Below are 19937 nucleotides of genomic sequence, written 5' to 3' on the forward strand. Positions count from 1 at the left end.
ATACTGCATCCAATTTTGGTCACCACACTATAAAAAAGATGATGAAACTCTAGAAAGAGGAAGAACAACCAGGATAATGAGGGGATTGGAGGATGAAACATATGAAGAGCGGTTGCAGGAACTGGGCCTGGCTAGTCTAGGGAAGAGAAGGACCAGGAGAGACAGGAGAGCATCTTCCAATATTTGAGGGGCTGCCACAGGGAGGAGGAAGGGGTGAAGCTATTTTCCCTGGTACCTGAATAATGCCAGACAAGGAATAATGGATGAAAACTGAACAAGGAGAGATTCAACCTGGACATAAGGAGGAGTTTTCTGACATTGAGAACGATCAACCAATGGGACAGAAATTGCCCTCGGAAGTTGTGGGAGCTTCATCCCTGGAGGCTTTCAAGAAGAGATTGGACTGCCATTTGTCAGAAAGGGTGTAGGGTCTCCTGCTTGGGTGTGGGTTGGACTAGATGACCTACAAGGTCCTTTCCAACTCTGTTAATCTATTACTTTTTGACCATAGCAACAGAAAATATTCTTGATATATAGAGCTGGTTGGACAGTTGTACCCATGCCTAGGTTGAGAAAGACCTCGAGACAATTGGATAAGCTGAGTGGGCTTAACTTGGGTCTACAGAAGCTTCTGAAGGACCAAATTTTCCATTTCCCAGCACAGCTGATCTGACCTCCATTCCTCATCTGACCTTCCCTGCAAATCTCTTTGTCTTGTGTTACTTGAGAAAAATAAGGGCAAAAGATTGTCACTCCACATTGAACGTTGGGCCCTGTAATTTTGTTTGTGGCTAAATCCTTCCCATTCCTTTGTGCTCCTGTTTTTAAAAATGAAAATTGCAAAAAGTTGGCTCCCCCCTTCAAATATAAGAGTCTTTTTCATATGATAAAATTGTACCTTGCTTGTATACCTTGCTTGTATCCACTTCCTATTCCATGGTGTTTCCTTCTATTATCATTCGTTCTTTCTTTCTTTCTTTCTTTCTTTCTTTCTTTCTTTCTTTCTTTCTTTCTTTCTTTCTTTTTCTTTATTTCTTTCTTTCTTTCTTTCTTTCTTTTTCTTCTTTCTTTCTTTCTCTCTCTCTCTCTTTCTATCTATCTATCTATCTATCTATCTATCTATCTATCTATCTATCTATCTATCTATCTATCATCTATCTATCATCTATCAGCTGTGCTGACGGAGTGGTTAGAATGCAGCACTGCAGGCTACTTCTGTGACTGCCGGCTGCCAGCAGTTTGGCAGTTCAGTTCTCACTGGCTTAAAGTTGACTCAGCTTTCCATCCTTCCAAGGTTGTTAAATGAGGACCCAGATTGTTGGAAGCAAGATGCTGACTCTGTAAACTGCTTAATGAGGGCCGTAAAGCACTAAAGCACTTAGACTAAAGTTTGTAAGCCTAAGTGCTATTGCTATCATCTATCATTTATTATCTAACATTCTACCCTCTATCATCAGGAACACCAGTTTATCATCTATCATCTATCCATTAATCATTATCTATCACTCTATCATCTCTGTCTATCTGTCTGTCTGTCATCAATCATCTATCAGATACCATCTAGCTATCATCTATCACATCCCCCTCTATTCCTCTCTCTCTCTTTCATCTACTCACTTGGCAAAGCCATCTGACTTCCAGTTGCAAAATTGTTTTGTTGCCATTTCAATTGCCGAATGTGCACGGAAGGCCAAACTCCACCCCCCCACCAAAAAAAGCAGTAAAGCAGTAGTGTGATTTGAAGCACCTTCCCTAAATTCTGCAGAGTTTTGCAGTGTAAATTCAGTGCCAGAAAAGTAAACACAGATGGCTGAGGCTTCATTTAACTTCTTTATAAACATATAAAGTAAATTTCACAATACCAGTTGTAGATTTCTCCAACATGGAGCAGACATGTTACAAGCAACTCAACTTCAGCAGACAAGCAAGCAAGTTAATTTCTCTTTTCACTTTAGAGCTGAGCACAGAACAGAGATAAACCACGGCCAGATTCTCTCTTTAAGTTTCAGCCCCCAACTCAGCTCTCAATGGCTGACCTTATTCCAGTTCATGAATATACTCTGACACGGGGGCCACCACCCCGCCTTGCTTTAAGGCTCTGGAGAGAAGGCCAGCTAGGCAAAGGCTTTTCCAAACTGAAACTAGAAGTAGTTTAGGCATGGCTTTATGTTGAGCTCTGCAACTCTGCAGCTATGTTGAGCGCCGAGTCTGTCTATGGAAGATGAAACGGCTTCTCTCCTCTGCTGGGTGTCTTGCTTGCCTGCTGAACTAAAGTGAAACTGAGGCCTGTTTCTGATGAAGTTGAGTTGCTGTTCCGCTCTGAACCTGTAACAAGTCTGCTTCTGTTCGAGGTTGCTCCATGCTGGAGAAATCTACGACTGGTATTGTACAATTTACTTTATACGTTTATAAAGAAGTTAAATGAAGCCTCAGTCATCTGTGCTTACTTTTCTGGCACCGAATTTACGCTGCAAAACTCTGAACGCCCTCCTCTCACGGGAACCCGCACAAAGCCACTTTGACATCAAAGACGCCTGGTGACACCAAGCCAAGATCACGTGAAGTATTAGGACCGCTTTATAAAGCCTCAGCTAGACTACCCTTGGATCACAATGGTATGAAAAAGATGTTGAGATTCTGCAAAGCAACCAAGATGATTAGGAAGCTGGAAACCAAAACATTTAAAGAATGGTTGCGGGAATTGAGTAGGGCCAGTCTAGAGAAAAGAAGAAGAACACGACAGCAATGATCCAGTATTTGAGGGGCAGCCACAAAGAGCGGGGGTGGGGGTGTCAACCCCTTTTCCAAAACAACAGAGGACAAGAAGCAACGGATGGAAACAAACCCAGGAGAGACGCGACCGGGAATTGTGGAGGAACGTCCTAACCGTGAGGACTATTATAACCAGGGGAAGAGCTCACTTCCAGATGCTTCCGTGGGGGCTCCATCCCTGGAGGCTTTTAAGAAAAGCTATTTGCCTGAAGTGGTGCAGGGTCTCCTGCTTGAGCAAGGGGCCAGACTAGAAGACCTCCAAGGTCCCACTATGCTACTCTGTCCTGTTCTTTCTGAGGTCTGGTGTCCATCGGGTTGTGAGAGAATCTGCCCAGAACAATGGGCTCCAAGGCTCAGCCTGCAGCTACGCAGCCTTGAAGTCAATGGCTGAGGAAGGGCCCCCACCCCACACGTGTGGCTCTGACCGCTGAAGCCCCAGCACTCTTTGGGCGAATGAAATGACTCTCGATGCTTCCTTCCCAGAGGGAAGAGCTGCTGCGCCCGGTGATAAGCAAGAGGGACGAGAGAGAGATTAAAAGAGACACAGAGAGAGAGAGAGGAGAGAGAGAGAAAGAGAAACAGACAGAGAGACAGAGAGAGAAAGAGAGGAGGGGGAAAAAGAGGGAGAGAGTGAAAGAGAGAGAGACAGAGAGAGAAAGAGAGGAGGGGGAAAAAGAGGGAGGGATAGAAAGAGGGAGGGAAAGAGGGAGAGAATGAAAGAGAGAGAGACAAGAGACAGAGAGAGAAGGGGGAGAAAAAGAGGGAGAGAGTGAAAGAGAGGGAAAGAGAGGGAGAGAGTGAAAGAGAGAGAGACAGAGAGAGAAAGAGAGGGGGAGAAAAAGAGGGAGGGATAGAAAGAGGAAGCGAAAGAGAGGGAGAGAGTGAAAGAGAGGAGGGGGAAAAAGAGGGAGAGAGTGAAAGAGAGAGAGACAGAGAGAGAAAGAGAGGGGAGAGAAAAAGAGGGAGGGATAGAAAGAGGGAGGAAAAGAGAGGGAGAGAGTGAAAGAGAGAGACAGAGAGAGAAAGAGAGAGGGGAGAAAAAGAGGGAGTGAAAGAGAGAGGGGAGAAAAAGAGGGAGAGAGTGAGAGACAGACAGAGAAAGAGAGGGGAGAAAAAGAGGGAGGGATAGAAAGAGGGAGGAAAAGAGAGGGAGAGAGTGAAAGAGAGAGACAGAGAGAGAAAGAGAGAGGGGAGAAAAAGAGGGAGTGAAAGAGAGAGGGAGAAAAAGAGGGAGAGAGTGAGAGACAGACAGAGAAAGAGAGGGGGAGAAAAAGAGGGAGGGATAGAAAGAGGGAGAGAAAGAGAGGGAGAGAGTGAAAGAGAGACGGAGAGAGAGGGGAGGGAAAGAGGGAGGGTGAGAGAGAGACCACCTCGCTTTGCCTAGCTTACGGCACAAGGTTGTTCTCTGTCCAGAGGGTGGCAAAACTGCCCCCAGCAACCTGGACCCTTTGCCCAGCAAGGCAGCCCCCTCCCCTCCGCATTCCTACCTCTCTCCCTGGGCTCAGAGGGCCAAGACGCTCCCTGGAGCCTCTCCGGTGCCTCTCCCGGTGGCCTTTGGTTTGCTGGGGAAGAGCCAGGTGGTGACAGCAGTGGTGGAGGTGGCGGCAGCAGCAGCCGCGGCAGTCACAGGTGAACTTTACGAAGGGGAGGGGCAAGGAGGGAGGGAGGGAGGGAACGGCCTGGGCAGGAGACGGGCTCAAAGATCTTGGACTTCATGCCCTGCCTCTGGGCTGCACCTCACCGGGAAAGGCCAGGAGGGCAGCGCCACGTTTTGGGATGGACTGAAAGCGCCAGAAGCAGCCCGCCATTTCCTGCTTCCCGCTGAGGAAGGGGCCGCTCCCCCACCGCCCCCGGCCTGGCTGCAGATGGGCAGCAAAGCCCCCCAGCAGAGAAGGACGGCTCTCCTTGGCCGGAGGGGCTGATCCCTGGGGGCCTCCAGCCCTAGGATTTTTCCCCTGCAAAAGGAGGCTTGGGGGCCCAGAGAAAAGGGAAGGCCCCAAGCCACGCACTGCGGGCTGGCAGGAGACCCCGTTTCCCAACTCGCTGGACTGGAATCCAGGAGAGATTCTCTCCCGTCACGCGAAGGATGCTCTCCCTACCCCGACCCCAGGCCCATTAAGGCCCCTTATGGTTATAGGTGTGAGGTACTTGGACCACAGTGAAGCTCTGTGTGTGTGTGTGTGTGTGTGTGTGTGTGTGTGTGTGTGTGCACGCAAACCAACTTGTGTTGGCCAACAGAATCAGGACTGACCCTGACCCCTAGCAGGGTCACTGGCCAGAGCAGAGGCCAAGCGGTTGCTGGTGTGCAGATTGTCTGCCCAGCCCAAACCAGGACAGCGATGATGGGTGACCCGGGGCTGCTCCTAGCCTGGGCTGTGGGCCAGAGGAAGGGCACCCAGGTGGCTGCCAGAGGAGGAAGAGGCACGTCTGCACACAACCACTGTGGCCCCGGGAGAACAGGTAGCCTCTTCTCCCCTCCTCCGACACGGACTTAGCCAGCCTCAAAGGGGGGAGAGCTTCGTGGAGGGAGGTCAGCAACGGTGGCGACTGGAAAGGGGGTCAGCAATGGGGCAGTCCGAGGGGGTTTCTTCCGGTCAGATTCTGCACCTCCCAGAACTGCTCCACGCGCCAGACAAAAGCTCCCTCCAAGGAAGCGCCAAAGAGCGGCTGGTGCCGGGCTTCACCGCCTCAAAGACGGGGAGGGGGAGCCCATCAGAGACCTCGGGCGAATGGCTTCCCATGCACGTCTGCCTGGTTGACGGTCCAGGCAGAGCGGGTTTTATACCTGGCTCGGAATAAAGTCTGAAGCCAGGCTCCATCCCGCCACTCACCCTTCCAAGGGCTGCCATGGGAGGTCTTCCAATGTTCTGCCACCCAAAGGAGGGAGGGAGGGAGCAGCTCTGGGCTTAGGCTGGCTGGGATGGAGGAGGGAGGCGGTGAGAGAGGAAACCAGCAATTAGGCGTTGACAGAAATGAGAAGATGGCAGCTCACCATCTGTCAGGGAACTTCTAGCCGCCCAGTTTCCAAAACAAGAGCTTTGCTATGAGGAAGTTTGCTCCGAGTGGGAGGGAGGATGGGCGATGTGGAGTGTTGTGATGCTCCAGCAACCAGGTGAAACCCAATCTGGAGACAAAATACCAGTTGGACTCTGGCCAATGGAAGCAAAACACTGGGTTTGTTTTGGCTGCTATTACCATAACCCTGAGGAACACCTTGTACCACTAAGCTGAGGTTTCCCATAATAACCAGTAAGACGAGATCCCTACTGAAATACGTCCTGCCAACGGGGTGGATGAGCTGGGAGGAAGCTGACATCTGGCATTGAGAGTGGCTGGATGAAGATCTGCCTGGCCAGAACAGTCCCTGTTGGATATCTGAGCGGTGGGCACAGCTGGCATCGTCCATAGGGCCGAAAGTGAAGGGGAGAAGGGCAAAAGTCACCAGCCAGTTAATGGAAAGCTTGATAGGAGTTGATAGGTGACTAATTTCTCTCTCCATTTGCTACGAGGGCACGGCCTTCCTTTTATGCAGTAAAGGTCCATCCTGGCCCAATGGCTTCTTCCTTTGATCGCTCCAGGGTGCCACCCGGGCACTCGGCCCAGGGCTTGCAGGTGAAACCTCCAATGGGACCAGGCTCTGCTCCAGCCCACCACCTTCACGCCAGGGCAATGGCTGGAGTTCGCCACCAGTTCACAGATTGGCTCAGAAGGACATCTCAACAACTTCTTGAGGCCATTAAAACGCCAGCCTGCTCACCGGGGGAGAGCACGCCTGACTAAGCTGCCCAACAGCCCTGGATGCCATCTCCTAAACCAGGGGTCTCCAACCATGGCAACTTTAAGCCTGGCGGACTTCCAGTTGCCAAGGTTGGAGACTCCTGTTCTAAGCGGAATCTCTGGCTTCGCATCTCCACTTGAGCGAGGCCATCCTCCTCCTCCTCGTCTGGGGATGTCCTTCTTCCCGGGCTGAAGCAGCCCAGCCAGCAGGGAGACCGGCCCCAGGTTCCAGGCCAGGAAGCGGCCCTCGCTCTCCTTCTGCTGGGCTTTGAACCGACCTGCACTGGGACCTTCGGGTATCCGTAGAACAACCCTCAGGTAGGATGGAAGAAGCAGCAGTGCTTTATAGGGTCAAGGGTAGCCTAGAACCAGCCAAAGTCCCTTCCGACGTAAAGAAAACCAATCCAGTCCAACCCAACATTTCTCAACCGAAGGAGGAGGCCCATGGAATGAAATGGGCCCTTGCATGGCATCTCTGCTCCCTGGCTATGCCCTGAGCGGCTGGCACTCAGAGAAGACAGTTGCAACATGAAACCACATTTTGCCAGTGGCCACGAAAGATGAAGAGCTGCTGAGCTCACTTAACAAGCCCTCTTGCAAGAATCCAGCCCGGTTTGCCTCTGCCTCCCGCTTCCCCGGCCTTGGTGAAGGATCTGCTCCAAAGCCCCCTGGCTGATTCCACCGCTCTCTGGACAGGGGGCTTGAGACAGCCTCCCATGATGCTGGTCCCAAAGCCCCCACCTCTAAGGAGGCCCCTGTGGCATCTCAGCCCTGACTTGGCTCTTTGCTGACATCCAGTTAGGTGATTGTCCTCCATGGGGGTGGGGAGGGGGGTCCTCAGGTGGGTCACAGATTTCTGCTATGGGGTGAGCAACCTGCAGGCCAGATGTGGTCTTGGAGCCCCTGGCGTTTTTCAAGCTGCTCTTTGGGTTGCTAACTTCCACCTGCCTCCTGTTCTTGGGGGCTGCCGTAGCGTACCTGATGCCCCTCAGCCCAGGTGGAACTGGGGCTGCAGCACGGAGACAGGCGAGCTCTCTCCTTTGGCCAACTCCAATTCCCAAGGTGTTTTTCCTAGAGTGTGGAGAGGATTTCGTGCTGGTCTTCCACTGCATTGTCTTAAGGTCTAGAGAGGCTGAATGGAAATTTTGTGACATTTGTACACACCATTCAAGCTTGGCTCCCTTAAGCACACAACCGATGTGCTCCAGATGCTCTGAGCGGCCACCCCTTAACTTACAGGCTGAGAACATCTTTATCCCAGGAGCTGGGGGGGAGACGCCCCTCCCTGGCGCTGAAGAAAAGTGGGAAAGGACGCCAGAGTCCCAAAGGGTGGGGCCCCTCTGCCAGGACAAGTTACAGCAGCCTGGACATTTAGGCCAAGCCAACTGACCAAAGAAGTCAAAGAGAGGGGAGGGACCTTCGAGATCATTTAGTCCAACCCTGCCAGAAGCAGGAATCCGGCATCTCCAAGGGTGCACTACACAGCCTGTTATTAAAGTGCCTCCACCAGGACATTTTGCCTGATATCAAACCAAAATCGATTCCTTTTTCTTTTTCACACTGGGGACTCTTCCGATCCCCCCCCCTCCCGCAAGCCTTCCACTACAGCGACCAAGCGCAGGGGGGGCGCATGGGAAGCTCTTCCTGCACTACAGCCTGGCTCTGCGCCCCCAACGCCAACGCCCCCACCTGAAAGCAGGTGGGGGTCCCAACCCCCCCCCGTTGCTAGCCAGCAGTGCGGCGGGAGGGAAGGGGGCTCGGACTCAGGTCCGCCTTGTTGGCCTCTGAGGGGCCCCCGGAGGACCAAGGAACGCCCCCTTCGGCCTCGAGGGGGGTTCTACCGACACCGGGGCATCCTCCACGACGTTTCCGGGGTCGCGGAGCCCTCCGGCGCCCTTCCTGGCGGCGCCCACCCACCCGCGCCGGAGGAGCGGGCCGCGTCCCCCCGGGACCAGAGACGCGGCCGAGGACCGGCTCCTCCCGGCTGCGCGCCGCGAGCCCGTGCCCGGGAAAAGAGAGCCGCGTCCCGCGAGCGGCAGGCGGGCTCCGCTCGCTGCATTGCGCCGCCCGAGCCCCGCCGCCTTCCCGGCGCGACGGACGGGCGGACGGGCGGGCGGGCAGCGATGGGCTCCCGGCTGAGCCGGCCGAGTGGCGCGGAGGCGACGGCCGTTCGCGGCCGCTCCAAGAGGTCCCTCCGCAGCAGGAGCCGCCCGGAGGAGCCGCCGCAGCCGCCGCCGCGCCGCCTCGGGCCGGACTGCCGGCTGGCTTCGCTGCTGCTCGGCTCGGAGAAGCTGCCGGCGGGGCTGCGCAAGAACCGGCCGGCGGCGCCCTACGTGCGGCGGGTGGGCTGGATCCGGCAGATCCAGGCCACCCTCCGCGAGCGCCAGCCCGAGCGGGCCATGCAGCTCCTGCGGCTGCTGCGGAAGGTAAGCGAGCCCCGGCGCCGGAGGGAGGGAGGGAGGCGGCGGCGGCGGGGCGGACGCGGCTCTGGCCGGTGTGGCGAGACGCTCCGCTCCGAGCGCGGCTGACTGCCCGGCTGGCGGGATGTAAACGGCGGCGCGGAAGGCCGAAGTCGCCCGCCTGCTCGGCCGCGGGGATCGGGGGACAAAAACGCGGCTGTGGCGCTTGGCTTCTTCCTCCGACGGCGGGCGGCGGGCGGTGTCTCCAGCGAGGTGGGTGCGGGCTGCCCCCAAAGGAGAGTCAAGGGATTGGAAGGGCATCAAATCGAATAAGGAAGGGAATAAGAATAAAAATAAGAATGAATCAGAAGAGAATAGAACATGGAATGGAATTGGATTGTCATTTTCAATGTACGCTAATCAGCATACATTAAAATGAAATGTTGTTGCATTCAGCTTTCCCAAGATAACCGTTATTGCATATAGCCCAGGGGTGTCCAACCTTGGCAACTTTAAGACTTGTGGACTTCAACTCCCAGAATTCCTCAGCCAGCTTGGCTTGGCTTGGCAACTTTAAGACTTGTGGACTTCAACTCCCAGAATTCCTCAGCCAGCTTTGCTTGGCTTGGCAACTTTAAGACTTGTGGACTTCAACTCCCAGAATTCCTCAGCCAGCTTTGCTTGGCTTGGCAACTTTAAGACTTGTGGACTTCAGCTCCCAGAATTCCTCAGCCAGCTTTGCTTGGCCTGGCAACTTTAAGACTTGTGGACTTCAACTCCCAGAATTCCTCAGCCAGCTTTGCTTGGCTTGGCAACTTTAAGACTTGTGGACTTCAACTCCCAGAATTCCTCAGCCAGCTTTGCTTGGCAACTTTAAGACTTGTGACTTCAACTCCAGAATTCCTCAGCCAGCTTGGCTTGGCTTGGCAACTTTAAGACTTGTGGACTTCAACTCCCAGAATTCCTCAGCCAGCTTTGCTTGGCAACTTTAAGACTTGTGGACTTCAACTCCCAGAATTCTCAGCCAGCAAAGCTGGCTGAGGAATTCTGGGAGTTGAAGTCCACAAGTCTTAAAGTTGCCAAGGTTGGACACCCCTGCTTTAGACGGTCCAAGTCCTTATTCCGGGATTCACCACGGTGGATTTGACAGCCACCCAGCCCCTGAAGACCCCTGAATTCACCCCTTTGTGGTGGGCAGCCTGTTCCTCTGGCTTACAGCTTGTGCCGTCAGGAAGCTCCTCCTATGCCTGACCTGAGCCTGCTAGTTTTAGTCCCTCGCTCTCTGGTCCTGTCCTGTGGGAAGGAGAGAGAAGGAGGCCCGTCTAGCGTGAATTAGAGCAGGTTGGAGACCCCTGATATAGCCCATCACACACACACACACACACACACACACACACACACACACACACACACACAGAAACCTCACAGCCTACGGCATGGACTACGGCAAAGAGGGAGAACCTAAGGATGAAAGCTGTCGGAGAATCTGGGAGTCCTGCCGTAAATACTTCAAAAACCTCCTCCCAGAAGGGAGCAACACAAACAGCCCGTGAAGTGGGTGTGTGTGTGTGGGGTCCAATCACACCAGCCACAAGATTTTGTACTGACACTTCGGGATCTCCTCCCCCGCAACTAACATCAAAAGAGTCCTCTAACTTGGAGGCAGAAATGTGGCAGGCGGGGGAGGGGGCAGTTTCAAGAGGGTCTCCTAAGGCCCCCCCTGCATGGGCATTGGGATGCCCCGGGCAGTGCCAAGCAAAAGACACCCACCCACCCCTACAGCCCTGCCAGGATGGTGGGTTTCCCCCCAGGTGTGGATTCTCCCAGTCTTTCCAGGCCCGCTTCCATGGGGGCAGGGCAGGTTTTGTGTGACTGCTGGAGACTGACTGTGTTGCCCGGTCAGTTGCTTCGACTCTCGCTGGCTGTGGGTGCGGTGGGCTTCTGGGGCCTTGCTGCTTCTTACTCGAGAGTGTTGCCCTGATCCAGAGAGACGCTGCGCCTGACACGAGAGCAGGAAGGGAGAGCCGTGGCATCGGGTGCCGCTCGCACTGCCGGGTTGGAAGAAATGCCGGAGGAAGCAGCTTGGCCAAGCAAGCTCGGATGCGGGTGGGAGGCAGCTGCTCCCGGGCCTCTTTCCCATGAAAAAGGTCCGTTGGTTCAGCTGCCTCCAGAACCACGGCCAGGATCTGGGGTGGGGGTGGAGGATCCAGGAGCTGAGGATCCCGTTGAAAAGAGTTTTAGGGGCTGCGGCTGCAAGGATGTTGTCTTTCCAGCCTCTGGAGCGGGGGTGTCAAATCAAGGCTGGATCCAGAGGTGCTTAGATTGTGCCCAGGGGGCTGCCCTGGAAGCAGCGAAGGACCCGCCCGCAGTGCCTCTGCCAGCGGAAACGGAGCTTGGGAGGGTGGCTGTTCCCTGGCAGAGGGTTGCAGGAGGCTGTTGCAGCCAGAAACAGAGCTCGGGAGCTCGTTGGCAGAGTGCAGTGTGCGGGGGACGACACAAGTGACACTAATCTGGCCACGCCCCCTGTCCCCCTCTCCTCCAAGCTCAAAGACAACCCTGATGCGGCCCTCAATGAAATTGAGTTTGACCCCCCTGCTCGGGAGCTCCTTCACATCTGGGTGATGAGATCCCCACCCTCGCCCTCCAGGGGCCTGCCTTCCTTGCTCGCCATGGGGGAGGGGGGTTCCCTGTCCAATGGCCCCCCCGGTTCTTAGCCGCTTTCGCTCTTTGCTCGTAGGACCTTGGCCTGGAGGGGACGTTCCTCAATGAAGTGCTCTACAAGAAGGCCACCTTCCTCAACTTGGTGGACCCCATCTCCCACGATCTCCTGATGAGCCTGGCCAGAGACCTGCAGTGCCCCAAAAAGGTGAGGGCCACCAGGCCTCTGTGGGGGGGAGCACACGCCCTAAGGCAGGGGTCACCAACCTTTTGGATCTCAGGGATTACCAAACTCATACTTTTAAATCCCGAGGACCACTAATACAATTTTTTTTAAAAAAGCTAATATATTTAATATAATTCTTATGTATATATATATATATATATATATATGTTTTCTGAGGTTCTCAAGGGTATTTGTATGTGGATCTTTGGTTATTCGGGTTTTCTCCCGCACAAAATTGGAAGTATCTAGGCGACGTTTCTATGAAGTCTCATTCATCATCTTCAGGCTTGTGTCTTCGGCTTTGTGCTTCTCGGAGTAATGTGAGCTTGCAGCTGCTTCTTCCTTTTAACTGCTAGTGGGGGTGTGACTTGATTGGGTGGGAGCTTGGTTGTGCTCAGGTTAGTCTTAGTTGCCGGGGGATTTGAGCTGGTGAGCTGTGATCCTGTTGTTTGGCTTCGCATTCGGATAAGTTGCTAACCATATACATATATGTATATTTCGGGACCCTAACCATATATATATATATGGCATTCAGCTTTGTTGGTATTTTCACGTCATTGTAGTTGTGCTTTTAAAGCTACAACTTTAAAAGCACAACTACAATGACGTGGGAAAATACCAACAAAGCTGAATGCCATACATATGTAATACCACAAAAACTTAAGAAAAAAACACACACACACACACACACACACACACACATACATATATATATATATATATATATATATATATATTTGTTTTCTGAGGTTCTCATGGTATTTATATGTGGATCTTTGGTTGTTGGGTTTTCTCCGCGTAAGATTCGAAGTATCTAGGCAACGTTCGATGAAGTCTCATTCATCATCTTCAGGCTTCTGTCTCCGGCTCTGTGCTTTTCAGAGTAATGTGAGGAGGAAGCAGCTGCAATCTCACATTACTCTGAAAAGCACAGAGCCGGAGACAGAAGCCTGAAGATGATGAATGAGTTCATCAACGTTGCCTAGATACGAATCTTGCTGGAGAAAACCCGAACAACCAAAGATCCACTATATATATATATATATATATATATATATATATATATATATATATATATATATATATATATATATATATATTTGTAGATTTTCACGGGTACAGGTATGTAGGTCTAGGTGTGTTCGGGTCTTTTCCCGTGTAAGATTAAGAGTATCTCAATCTTAAGAGTATCTTGGCGACGTTTCGGCAAGGTCCCACTCGCCATCCTCAGGCTGGTGCTTTCGGCTTTGTGCCAGTGCAAGCAGTGTGTGATCGGAGCTGCCGTCTCTCTATAAATACTGGTGGGAGGGGGGCTGGTGTGCTGGGCTGGAAAATGCTGGCGGAGAACTAGGACGTTGGGCCATGGCTTTCCTATCCCTGCTCGTGGGTGTTCCTGCGTTGGCTGAAAGAGGGACGGACAGAGGCAGGACAGGTTGGCAGATGGAAAGGAGAGGTTGTTAGGCTGGCCTCCAGTAGAGACACTTGCTGCATGTTTTAGATACTCAGATTATTCTGCTGTTCTTTGAAGAGGTACAAAAGTTCTATTCTGGTTAGCGACTCCTGAATTTGGCTTGAGACCGCTGGATTTCTGAGCAGAGCCCAGGTGGGAGAACAAAAATCATCCAGTGGAATCAAGGCCTCCCGAAAGCCGGAATTCTTGGATAGCTAGAGAGATCCCACATTGAAAAAGGAGCGCTGTGGCGTCTTCTACAGGAATTTATTTCTTACGCACAACCACAAGTGCAGGACTCATTGCTGACCAAGAGCAGAGCTGATGTGGCTGGCCTGTCTGCATTTTCAGCCAGTTGCTTTTCAGCAAAGACCCTCATTCTCTCCTCCCCTCCCTCCCCCCCCTCCTCTGGGCACAAAGAGAAAAAAGGAAGGGAGAGGGAGGCAGCCCAGAGGACCCCCTCTCCCCCCCCCGCCTTATCCCAGAGTTTGGCTTTTGGAGTCTACGCTTCAAAACATCAGGGAGACATGAAATCATCCCAGGTTGCATTGGGGGTGGGTGGGGGGAGGAGTGGGAACCCGTAGAAAGTCTTTGGAGATCTGCTTTGTCCTTCCCAGCTGCTATTTAGGAATGGAGGGGGGTGGGCTCCATCCTCCATGGGTGGCCCCCTTTGCTCATGGCTCTCCTGAGCCAGTTTGTCCAGTGGGATCTGCTTCTGCTAGCTGTGCCAGGGGCTGGGCGGATCCCCCTCTGGACTAGCAGGAGACCCAGCTGATTTCTGTCCCTTGCTCCACCCTTCCCTTCCCTGACACACACACACACACACTGTGTTGATGGCCCCCTTCCTGTGCCAAAGGGCCAGGCAGGCTGCAGAGACATGTCCTGATGCTGCCTGGGGGGTGGGCTGAGCTGCCGATCGCGGGGAAGCAGCTCCGCATCTTGGCCCTTCCAGGTCCCCTCCTGGCAAAGGTCTCTGATCTCACAGGGGCCCAGCAAGGGATGATCGAACACAGACACACACACACACACACCGTTGCAAGAGTCCTTTGATTCTTGGCCTTTGGAAAGGCAGACCAGCTGGCTGGGGGCTGACCTTGCAGGCTAAGAGGCCTTTCGGGAGGCCTTGATTCTACTGGATGATCTCCCGGGGCCCAGAGAGCCCTCAATGGCAGAGCTCAGGCATGAGGACTTTGAAAGGACACAGATGTGGGGCTGTCAGCTCTGGCAACTGAGGGGGCTGCCTCTTCTCTGCTTTCAGGAATATGATCCGTGGAAATCCTCCGACCGGATCTGCCGGCAGCTGATCTACCACTTGACGCCCCACTCCAAATGGCATCGGTCTGGGCTGCCCCGTCACAAATCCCGCAGCAGGTGAGCAGGCACGGTGGGCCCTGGAAATCCTTGGTTGGGGGTTGCAGGAGCCAGGAGGACTCCGGTTTTAGAGGGCGGAAGGACAGGCGCCCAGTTCCCACAACAGAGGAAATCCAAAGGAACGAAACAAAACATCCCAAACCTATCATAAATAGGACCTCGTGCGATAGACTAGGTCGCTCAATGGCCCGGATTTCCACCTGCAACACACTGAACCACAAATTGTGCGGAGCCGGCCGGCTTCTCTAGTATCCTTGCTCCTTGCAAGCAAGCATTCATGCAGGCACTGGCTTTGAACTCTTCCCATTTCAAGAATCGCGGTTACTGAAAAACCCAGAATTGACTTAAACCATCGCTTGCAAGGACCACAGCTCAGCCAAAGCCACCCTTCCCCCTTGTTCTGCCCCTCTTCCGGCCAAGGCAAGCCCCTTCCCCAGGGCCAATCCCACCCAGAACACAGCAAGTGCAGCACGAGCTCCCCCTGCCCCCACCCCAAGGAAGGAGGACGGGAAACGGGATCCAGTGGGTGGAAGAGTTCAAACGCGTATGTTGGGTCTAACGCCGCAATCCCCTCTCCTGCCCCAATCTCCGCACAAAAGTTACTCAAACTCCTTGACCGATGAGCATCTACTGATGGAGGAGATGGTTTGGCCAAAATAGCCAGCTCAAGCCATAGCCCCGCGGCAAACCACGGCGCTGCCAGACTAGACCGGCTGATGGCAAGGCCACCATGCAAACGCTGCCTTGGGTCACTTGCACCCCAAAGCCAACCAAGCGGGCCAGGTGCAGCCTTTGTGCGACGGGGCCCATTTTGTACTCTCCAGACCGCTCGCTTCTCCTTTCCTTCTTCTCCTTTAGCCTGAAGAGCAGCCTGCAGAAGCAGCTCAGCCAAGAGGCCGTCCATCTCTCTGGGGTCCCCCTCTCCCCACGCGACATCCAGCACCTGGCCAGCTACCTGCAGGGCAGCGGGGACCACCTTCTCACCATCGACCTGAGCTTCACCGGCCTGAGGGATGAGGAGATGCGCTTCCTGATGCCCTTCCTGCAGTCGCTGCCCAGCCTCACCCACCTGTCCCTTAACGGGAACCACTTGACCCGAGCCGCTGTGAAGGACCTCACCGACACCATGAAGGACATGGCCAAGTTCCCCTCCTTGGCCTGGATCGATCTGGGCAACAACGTGGACGTCTCCTCCATGCCGCAGCCTCTGCTCGTTGGCCTGCGGAAGCGGCTCAGCCGGCAAACCACGCTGCCCACCATTTACGAGTCCTTGGACTGCACTTCTGAGGCATCCAGCGGGCCTGAGGCCAGCCTGCTGGACGAGGAGGAGGAGGAGGAGGATTTGCAAGGGGAAGAGGGGACCCCGCCGCTAGCCACGCACCGCTTCCACCAGCAGTCGTGCGAAAGGTGACTGGGCGTGGAGATGTCCTCTGGGAGACTGAAGCCACCACAGTGGAAGCTCTGATGGAAGAGATGCCTCTCCAGGCCTCCTCACCTGCCCACTTCCTTGAGCCTTGCCTGACCTTTCTGGCTTGCTCCCCTCGCCCCGTCCCCTTCCTCCTAGTCGGGCTTTCTCACGGGCACCAAATCCGGCCAGGCACTTACCACGATGCTGCAAAAGGAGGCCATCCGGAGATGCGGGGAGGCGCATGGAGCAAGCAAATCCTGGGCCCGACCTTTCCCGGCCGTGCTGGGTCCGCAAGCCCAGAGAGCCGCGTGAGAACAGCATGGAAGGACTGAACGGGGGCCGAGACGGCACCGGGATGGCACAGCTCGCCTCCTCCCCCTCCTCCCCCTCTGAACAAAGGGTGGCGGAATGCGAGGCATGCCAGTGTCTGCAGCCGACATGTGACCGGTGGCACTGCAGGAACTCGAGGGGAGACGGATGTGGGTTGCGCAGGTGTGTCGGGGGGGGGCCTGCTTGAGCCTCCTCCCTCCCCCCACCAGGTCTTTATGCTCTTCGGGATGCTTCGTGGCCGTCTGCATTCAAACGCTTCTGTGCTTTCTGCTCTCAGTCTGGCTGGGAGGGTAGCCCTGCCTTATGCCCTGGAGGGGACCGTGACCTGGGCAAGCCCAGTTCAGCGGGAAAGCCTCGTGGTGTGTGGTCCGAGATAGCAAAGGGCTCCCCTGGAGAGCGGACGATGACACGGCTCAGCGCTTGGCTCAGCAATCGTGGGGCGGAGTTGCAGAAGCCTCTCGACAAACTCCTCTTCAGAGGCTCCCAGCCTGTTTCTTTGTAATGGGCGTTTCCCTCCCTTTGCTACCATTTCTCTCAAAAGGGAGATTGTGGACCTTTTCCATCGTGCCTTGGCGCTTTTCTCATCCATCCAGGACAAGGAGGCTTGGGTTTAACCTCCCTCGCAAGGAAGACCAGGCCTGACGTGAGGGTCCTTCATGGAGGAAGGAAAAATCGGCTCTCTCCTCCATTTAATAATAATAGAAAAAAGCCTCCCCCCACCTCCAATCAATTTGCGGGATACAAACTACAGTGATGACATCTAAGCCACAGCAGAATGGCCGGTGAAGACACGAGCGGGTTGGCAGAATGCATCGCTCGATTAGGGTTTAACATCTGTGGCTCAGACTACGGGAGAATCTTTCAAGGCAACAAAGAAACTCCCTAAGAGAACTTGGGCCATGCGATGATTTGAAGCACCCAGCCTGCTCCTGGGTGGTTTAGTTTCAAAGTGTGGCCCATTTATACACGTCTTTGGCTTTCTTTCCACAAAAGCCCCTTTTGGGAACTCAGATTCTGTAGATTTAAAAAAAAAACCGTTTGAAGATGCAAATGAATTCTGCACCCTTCTCCCTAAAAATACAGTCCTCTAAGCCTTGGGCAGCCATTTTTGACCACCTGAAAGTCGGCTCGTTTATTAGAAGTCTCTGATAGTAATTTAAGAAGAGACTGGATAACCATTTGTCTGAAATGGCATAGCGCTTCCTGCCTGAATAGGGAGCTGGACTAGAAGACCTCCAAGGTCCCTTCCAAAATTCTCTGTTATAACCAAAGCCAAGACGTTCTGCTTGTAAGACTTGCAGCTTCCCAGTTAAGGCAGGCAGCAGAGGAAATAGGGCCAAATGGTTTGAGCAGGCAAGTTTGAGGGAGACAAACTTTCTGTTCTCAATATACAATAGGACACTCTCTTGCAATGAAATTCCCAGTTCTGGACTAAAGGTTTTTATAACCTCTGAGACCAAACCGAGCACTTCATCCTCTACTAATCTCTCCAATCTACCATTGCATGCTCAGAGATGATTAAAATTTTAGAAGCATACGAGTGAACACAAAGTACTTGCTAGATAAACTTTTTGAAGCTTTATTCTGCATTTTGCAAAGATTGGGAGAAAAAAAAATCAAAACTTAAAACATCTAAGTACGCACTAATGCTTTACCATGATTTAGATTCTATGGACCTGTTTTTATTTTATGCATTACCCAGAGATGTGGGTTTACTGATTAATTGAAAATATAATAAATTATTTTAAAAATCAAACCGGACATTTTAAAGCTCATGGCCATTCTTTTAATGCTAACAAATGGTTTATTAAAAACCATTGCTAACAAATGGTTTATTAAACTTCATATAGGAAAGCTACCCTCAAAGATCGTCCTCTTAATATCACCTAAAAGGCAGGTGACTGGTTTTAGTTTAATTAATTTCAGTTTTTATTTTTAAAAAACAGCTCCTGAGTCGTGTACCATAGCTACTACAAGCAGTATGGGAACTGGCATTTAAGGTGATCATTATACACAGTTAAGTCAACAACGCACAGCAGATGCTCTCTTCCTATTTTGTAAGAAACATATTTATTAAAGTACACACAAATACAAACAGCACACTTTTGTCTTCAGCAAAGCAGGGTTTGTTCCCAAGTTACCGCCGCTTCTGGAAAATGTTGCCACGTCCCATTCCTCGTCCCCTTCCTCTTGCAGCCACTAAAGAAAACAGAATACAAAACTCAAAGGACAAACACAAAGACCTGCAGCCATGCTGGACTTGGTAAGGAGCCTGTCTGAGTGCACAGATTGTTCCCGAGAAGACAACAGGTAGCAACTAGTTGCTGGTGACATTTTAAAGCCAATAAAAACAAAAGCCATTTGTGGACTCGACAATAGGCAACACAAATCTCCTTCTGTGGGTCCTACCACACTCCACACTTGCTGGAACCTCTCCACTTCTGGAGTTCCGTTTGCAGCCCTTAACCTTAAGGAAGGGGGAGGGGAAGGGAGGCAGAGGATGCAAAAACTGGTCCAAGAGGCCAAAGGTGGGAACCCTCCGCCCCCACCTGTGTCCTCTGGGCGGGGCGGGGCAGGGCTCAAAATCTGCCCCCTTGCCTCAAAGCAGGGCTCCTTCTCCTCAGGCGTCCCAGCCCCTCCTAGAGCAACAGAGGGGCGGCAGGGAGGTCATGACTTTGAACCACCTGAGATGTGATTTGGGGGCAGTTTATCAACTGATGCCAGGCGGCGTTTCACTCCCAGCCCAAACCCCCTGAGGGCCAGGCGCAGAATTCGCCGCTGAGGTTCTAGGGGTTCGGTGTCGTTTGTGGGAAACGGAGAAAACTCCCCCGCCCCCCCCCCCAAAAAAACAGAGAGGCTCCTTGGGAAGAGCTGCAGCAGGGCACCGGAGAGAGCATCCGGCCGGTCCGCTTGCGCCCCGCAAGGCTCGCGCCAGCCGCCCCTGGACCTCGAGCGGCTCCGAACCACGGGGCTAGCCGGGCACCCCCCGCCCTTCCGCCCGGTTCCGAGGCTCACCCTGCGCCTTGAGGATGGCGGCCTTGCCGCGCCCGGCGCCCGAGCCCTGGTTCTTGTTCTTCATGCTCTTCAGCATCGGCGCGTTCTTCAGCATGTCGGGCAGGATCAGGAAGCGGATCTTGCTGCCGCGGATGTAGACCTGCTCCAGCTGCGCCACGCGCCCGTCGCGGTAGGTCACGGTGATGTTGGACATCTGAGGGAGGAGGCGGCGGTTAGCCCCGGCCCCGAGACGCCCCGGTCCCCCGGCCCGCCCGCCCGCCCGCGACCTCGGCCCGCCGCCCTACCTGGCAGTTCATGTTGTCCTCGGCCTCGATGAGCTTCCCGCGGTAGACCTCGCCCGTGTTGGTCTCGCAGGTGACGATGTGCCCCTCGGCCTCGTGCAGCACCTTGATCGGCACCCCGATGGACATGGCGGCCCGAGGAAGGAGGAGGAGGAGGAAGAAGAGGAGCTCCCGGCCTGCCCCGCGCGCGCGCGACGCTCTGCCCCGCCGCCTCTATGGCACGCCGCTCTCCGCGGGGAGAAACGGCGCT

The 19937-nt window shown here is 53.7% G+C and overlaps 3 protein-coding genes across 8 annotated transcripts in view; 1 reads left to right on the top strand and 2 right to left on the bottom strand.

Moving 5' to 3' along the window:
• LOC113447032 (glutathione hydrolase 1 proenzyme) overlaps positions 1-4567 on the bottom strand; it is a 31647-nt gene extending 27080 nt beyond the window's left edge. For 2 of the 5 annotated variants that reach the window (XR_003375572.2, XR_015739639.1), the window contains exon 1: positions 4260-4566. The gene's annotated coding sequence lies outside the window, so the exon portion shown is untranslated. Of the gene's footprint in view, positions 1-4259 lie in introns of all 5 variants that reach the window. The other 3 variants (XM_087913526.1, XM_026717010.2, XM_026717012.2) reach the window with 2 other exon arrangements.
• Positions 4568-8558: 3991 nt separating this feature from the next.
• On the top strand, positions 8559-18148 carry LRRC75B (leucine rich repeat containing 75B). 2 transcript variants are annotated; one of them, XM_026717063.2, is made up of 4 exons: positions 8559-8975; positions 11686-11814; positions 14541-14653; positions 15512-18148. In XM_026717063.2, the coding sequence occupies exons 1-4, from the start codon at positions 8673-8675 to the stop codon at positions 16062-16064; spliced, it is 1098 nt and encodes a 365-aa protein (XP_026572848.1). In that variant the 5' UTR covers positions 8559-8672; the 3' UTR covers positions 16065-18148. The 2 variants fall into 2 exon arrangements, with proteins under 2 accessions (XP_026572848.1, XP_087769642.1); XM_087913516.1 differs by having other exon boundaries at positions 8591-8975; positions 15524-18148.
• SNRPD3 (small nuclear ribonucleoprotein D3 polypeptide) lies at positions 17955-19834 on the bottom strand. Its single transcript, XM_026717068.2, has 3 exons — positions 19691-19834; positions 19407-19599; positions 17955-18590 (listed from the first exon to the last, which is right to left on the bottom strand). The coding sequence occupies exons 1-3, from the start codon at positions 19814-19816 to the stop codon at positions 18529-18531; spliced, it is 381 nt and encodes a 126-aa protein (XP_026572853.1). The 5' UTR covers positions 19817-19834; the 3' UTR covers positions 17955-18528.
• Between the last annotated feature and the right edge of the window lie 103 nt (positions 19835-19937).

Source organism: Pseudonaja textilis, chromosome 15, assembly GCF_049901715.1.
Source record: "Pseudonaja textilis isolate UNSWEBS1 chromosome 15, rPseTex1.2, whole genome shotgun sequence".
In the NCBI taxonomy this organism is placed as follows: domain Eukaryota; kingdom Metazoa; phylum Chordata; class Lepidosauria; order Squamata; family Elapidae; genus Pseudonaja; species Pseudonaja textilis.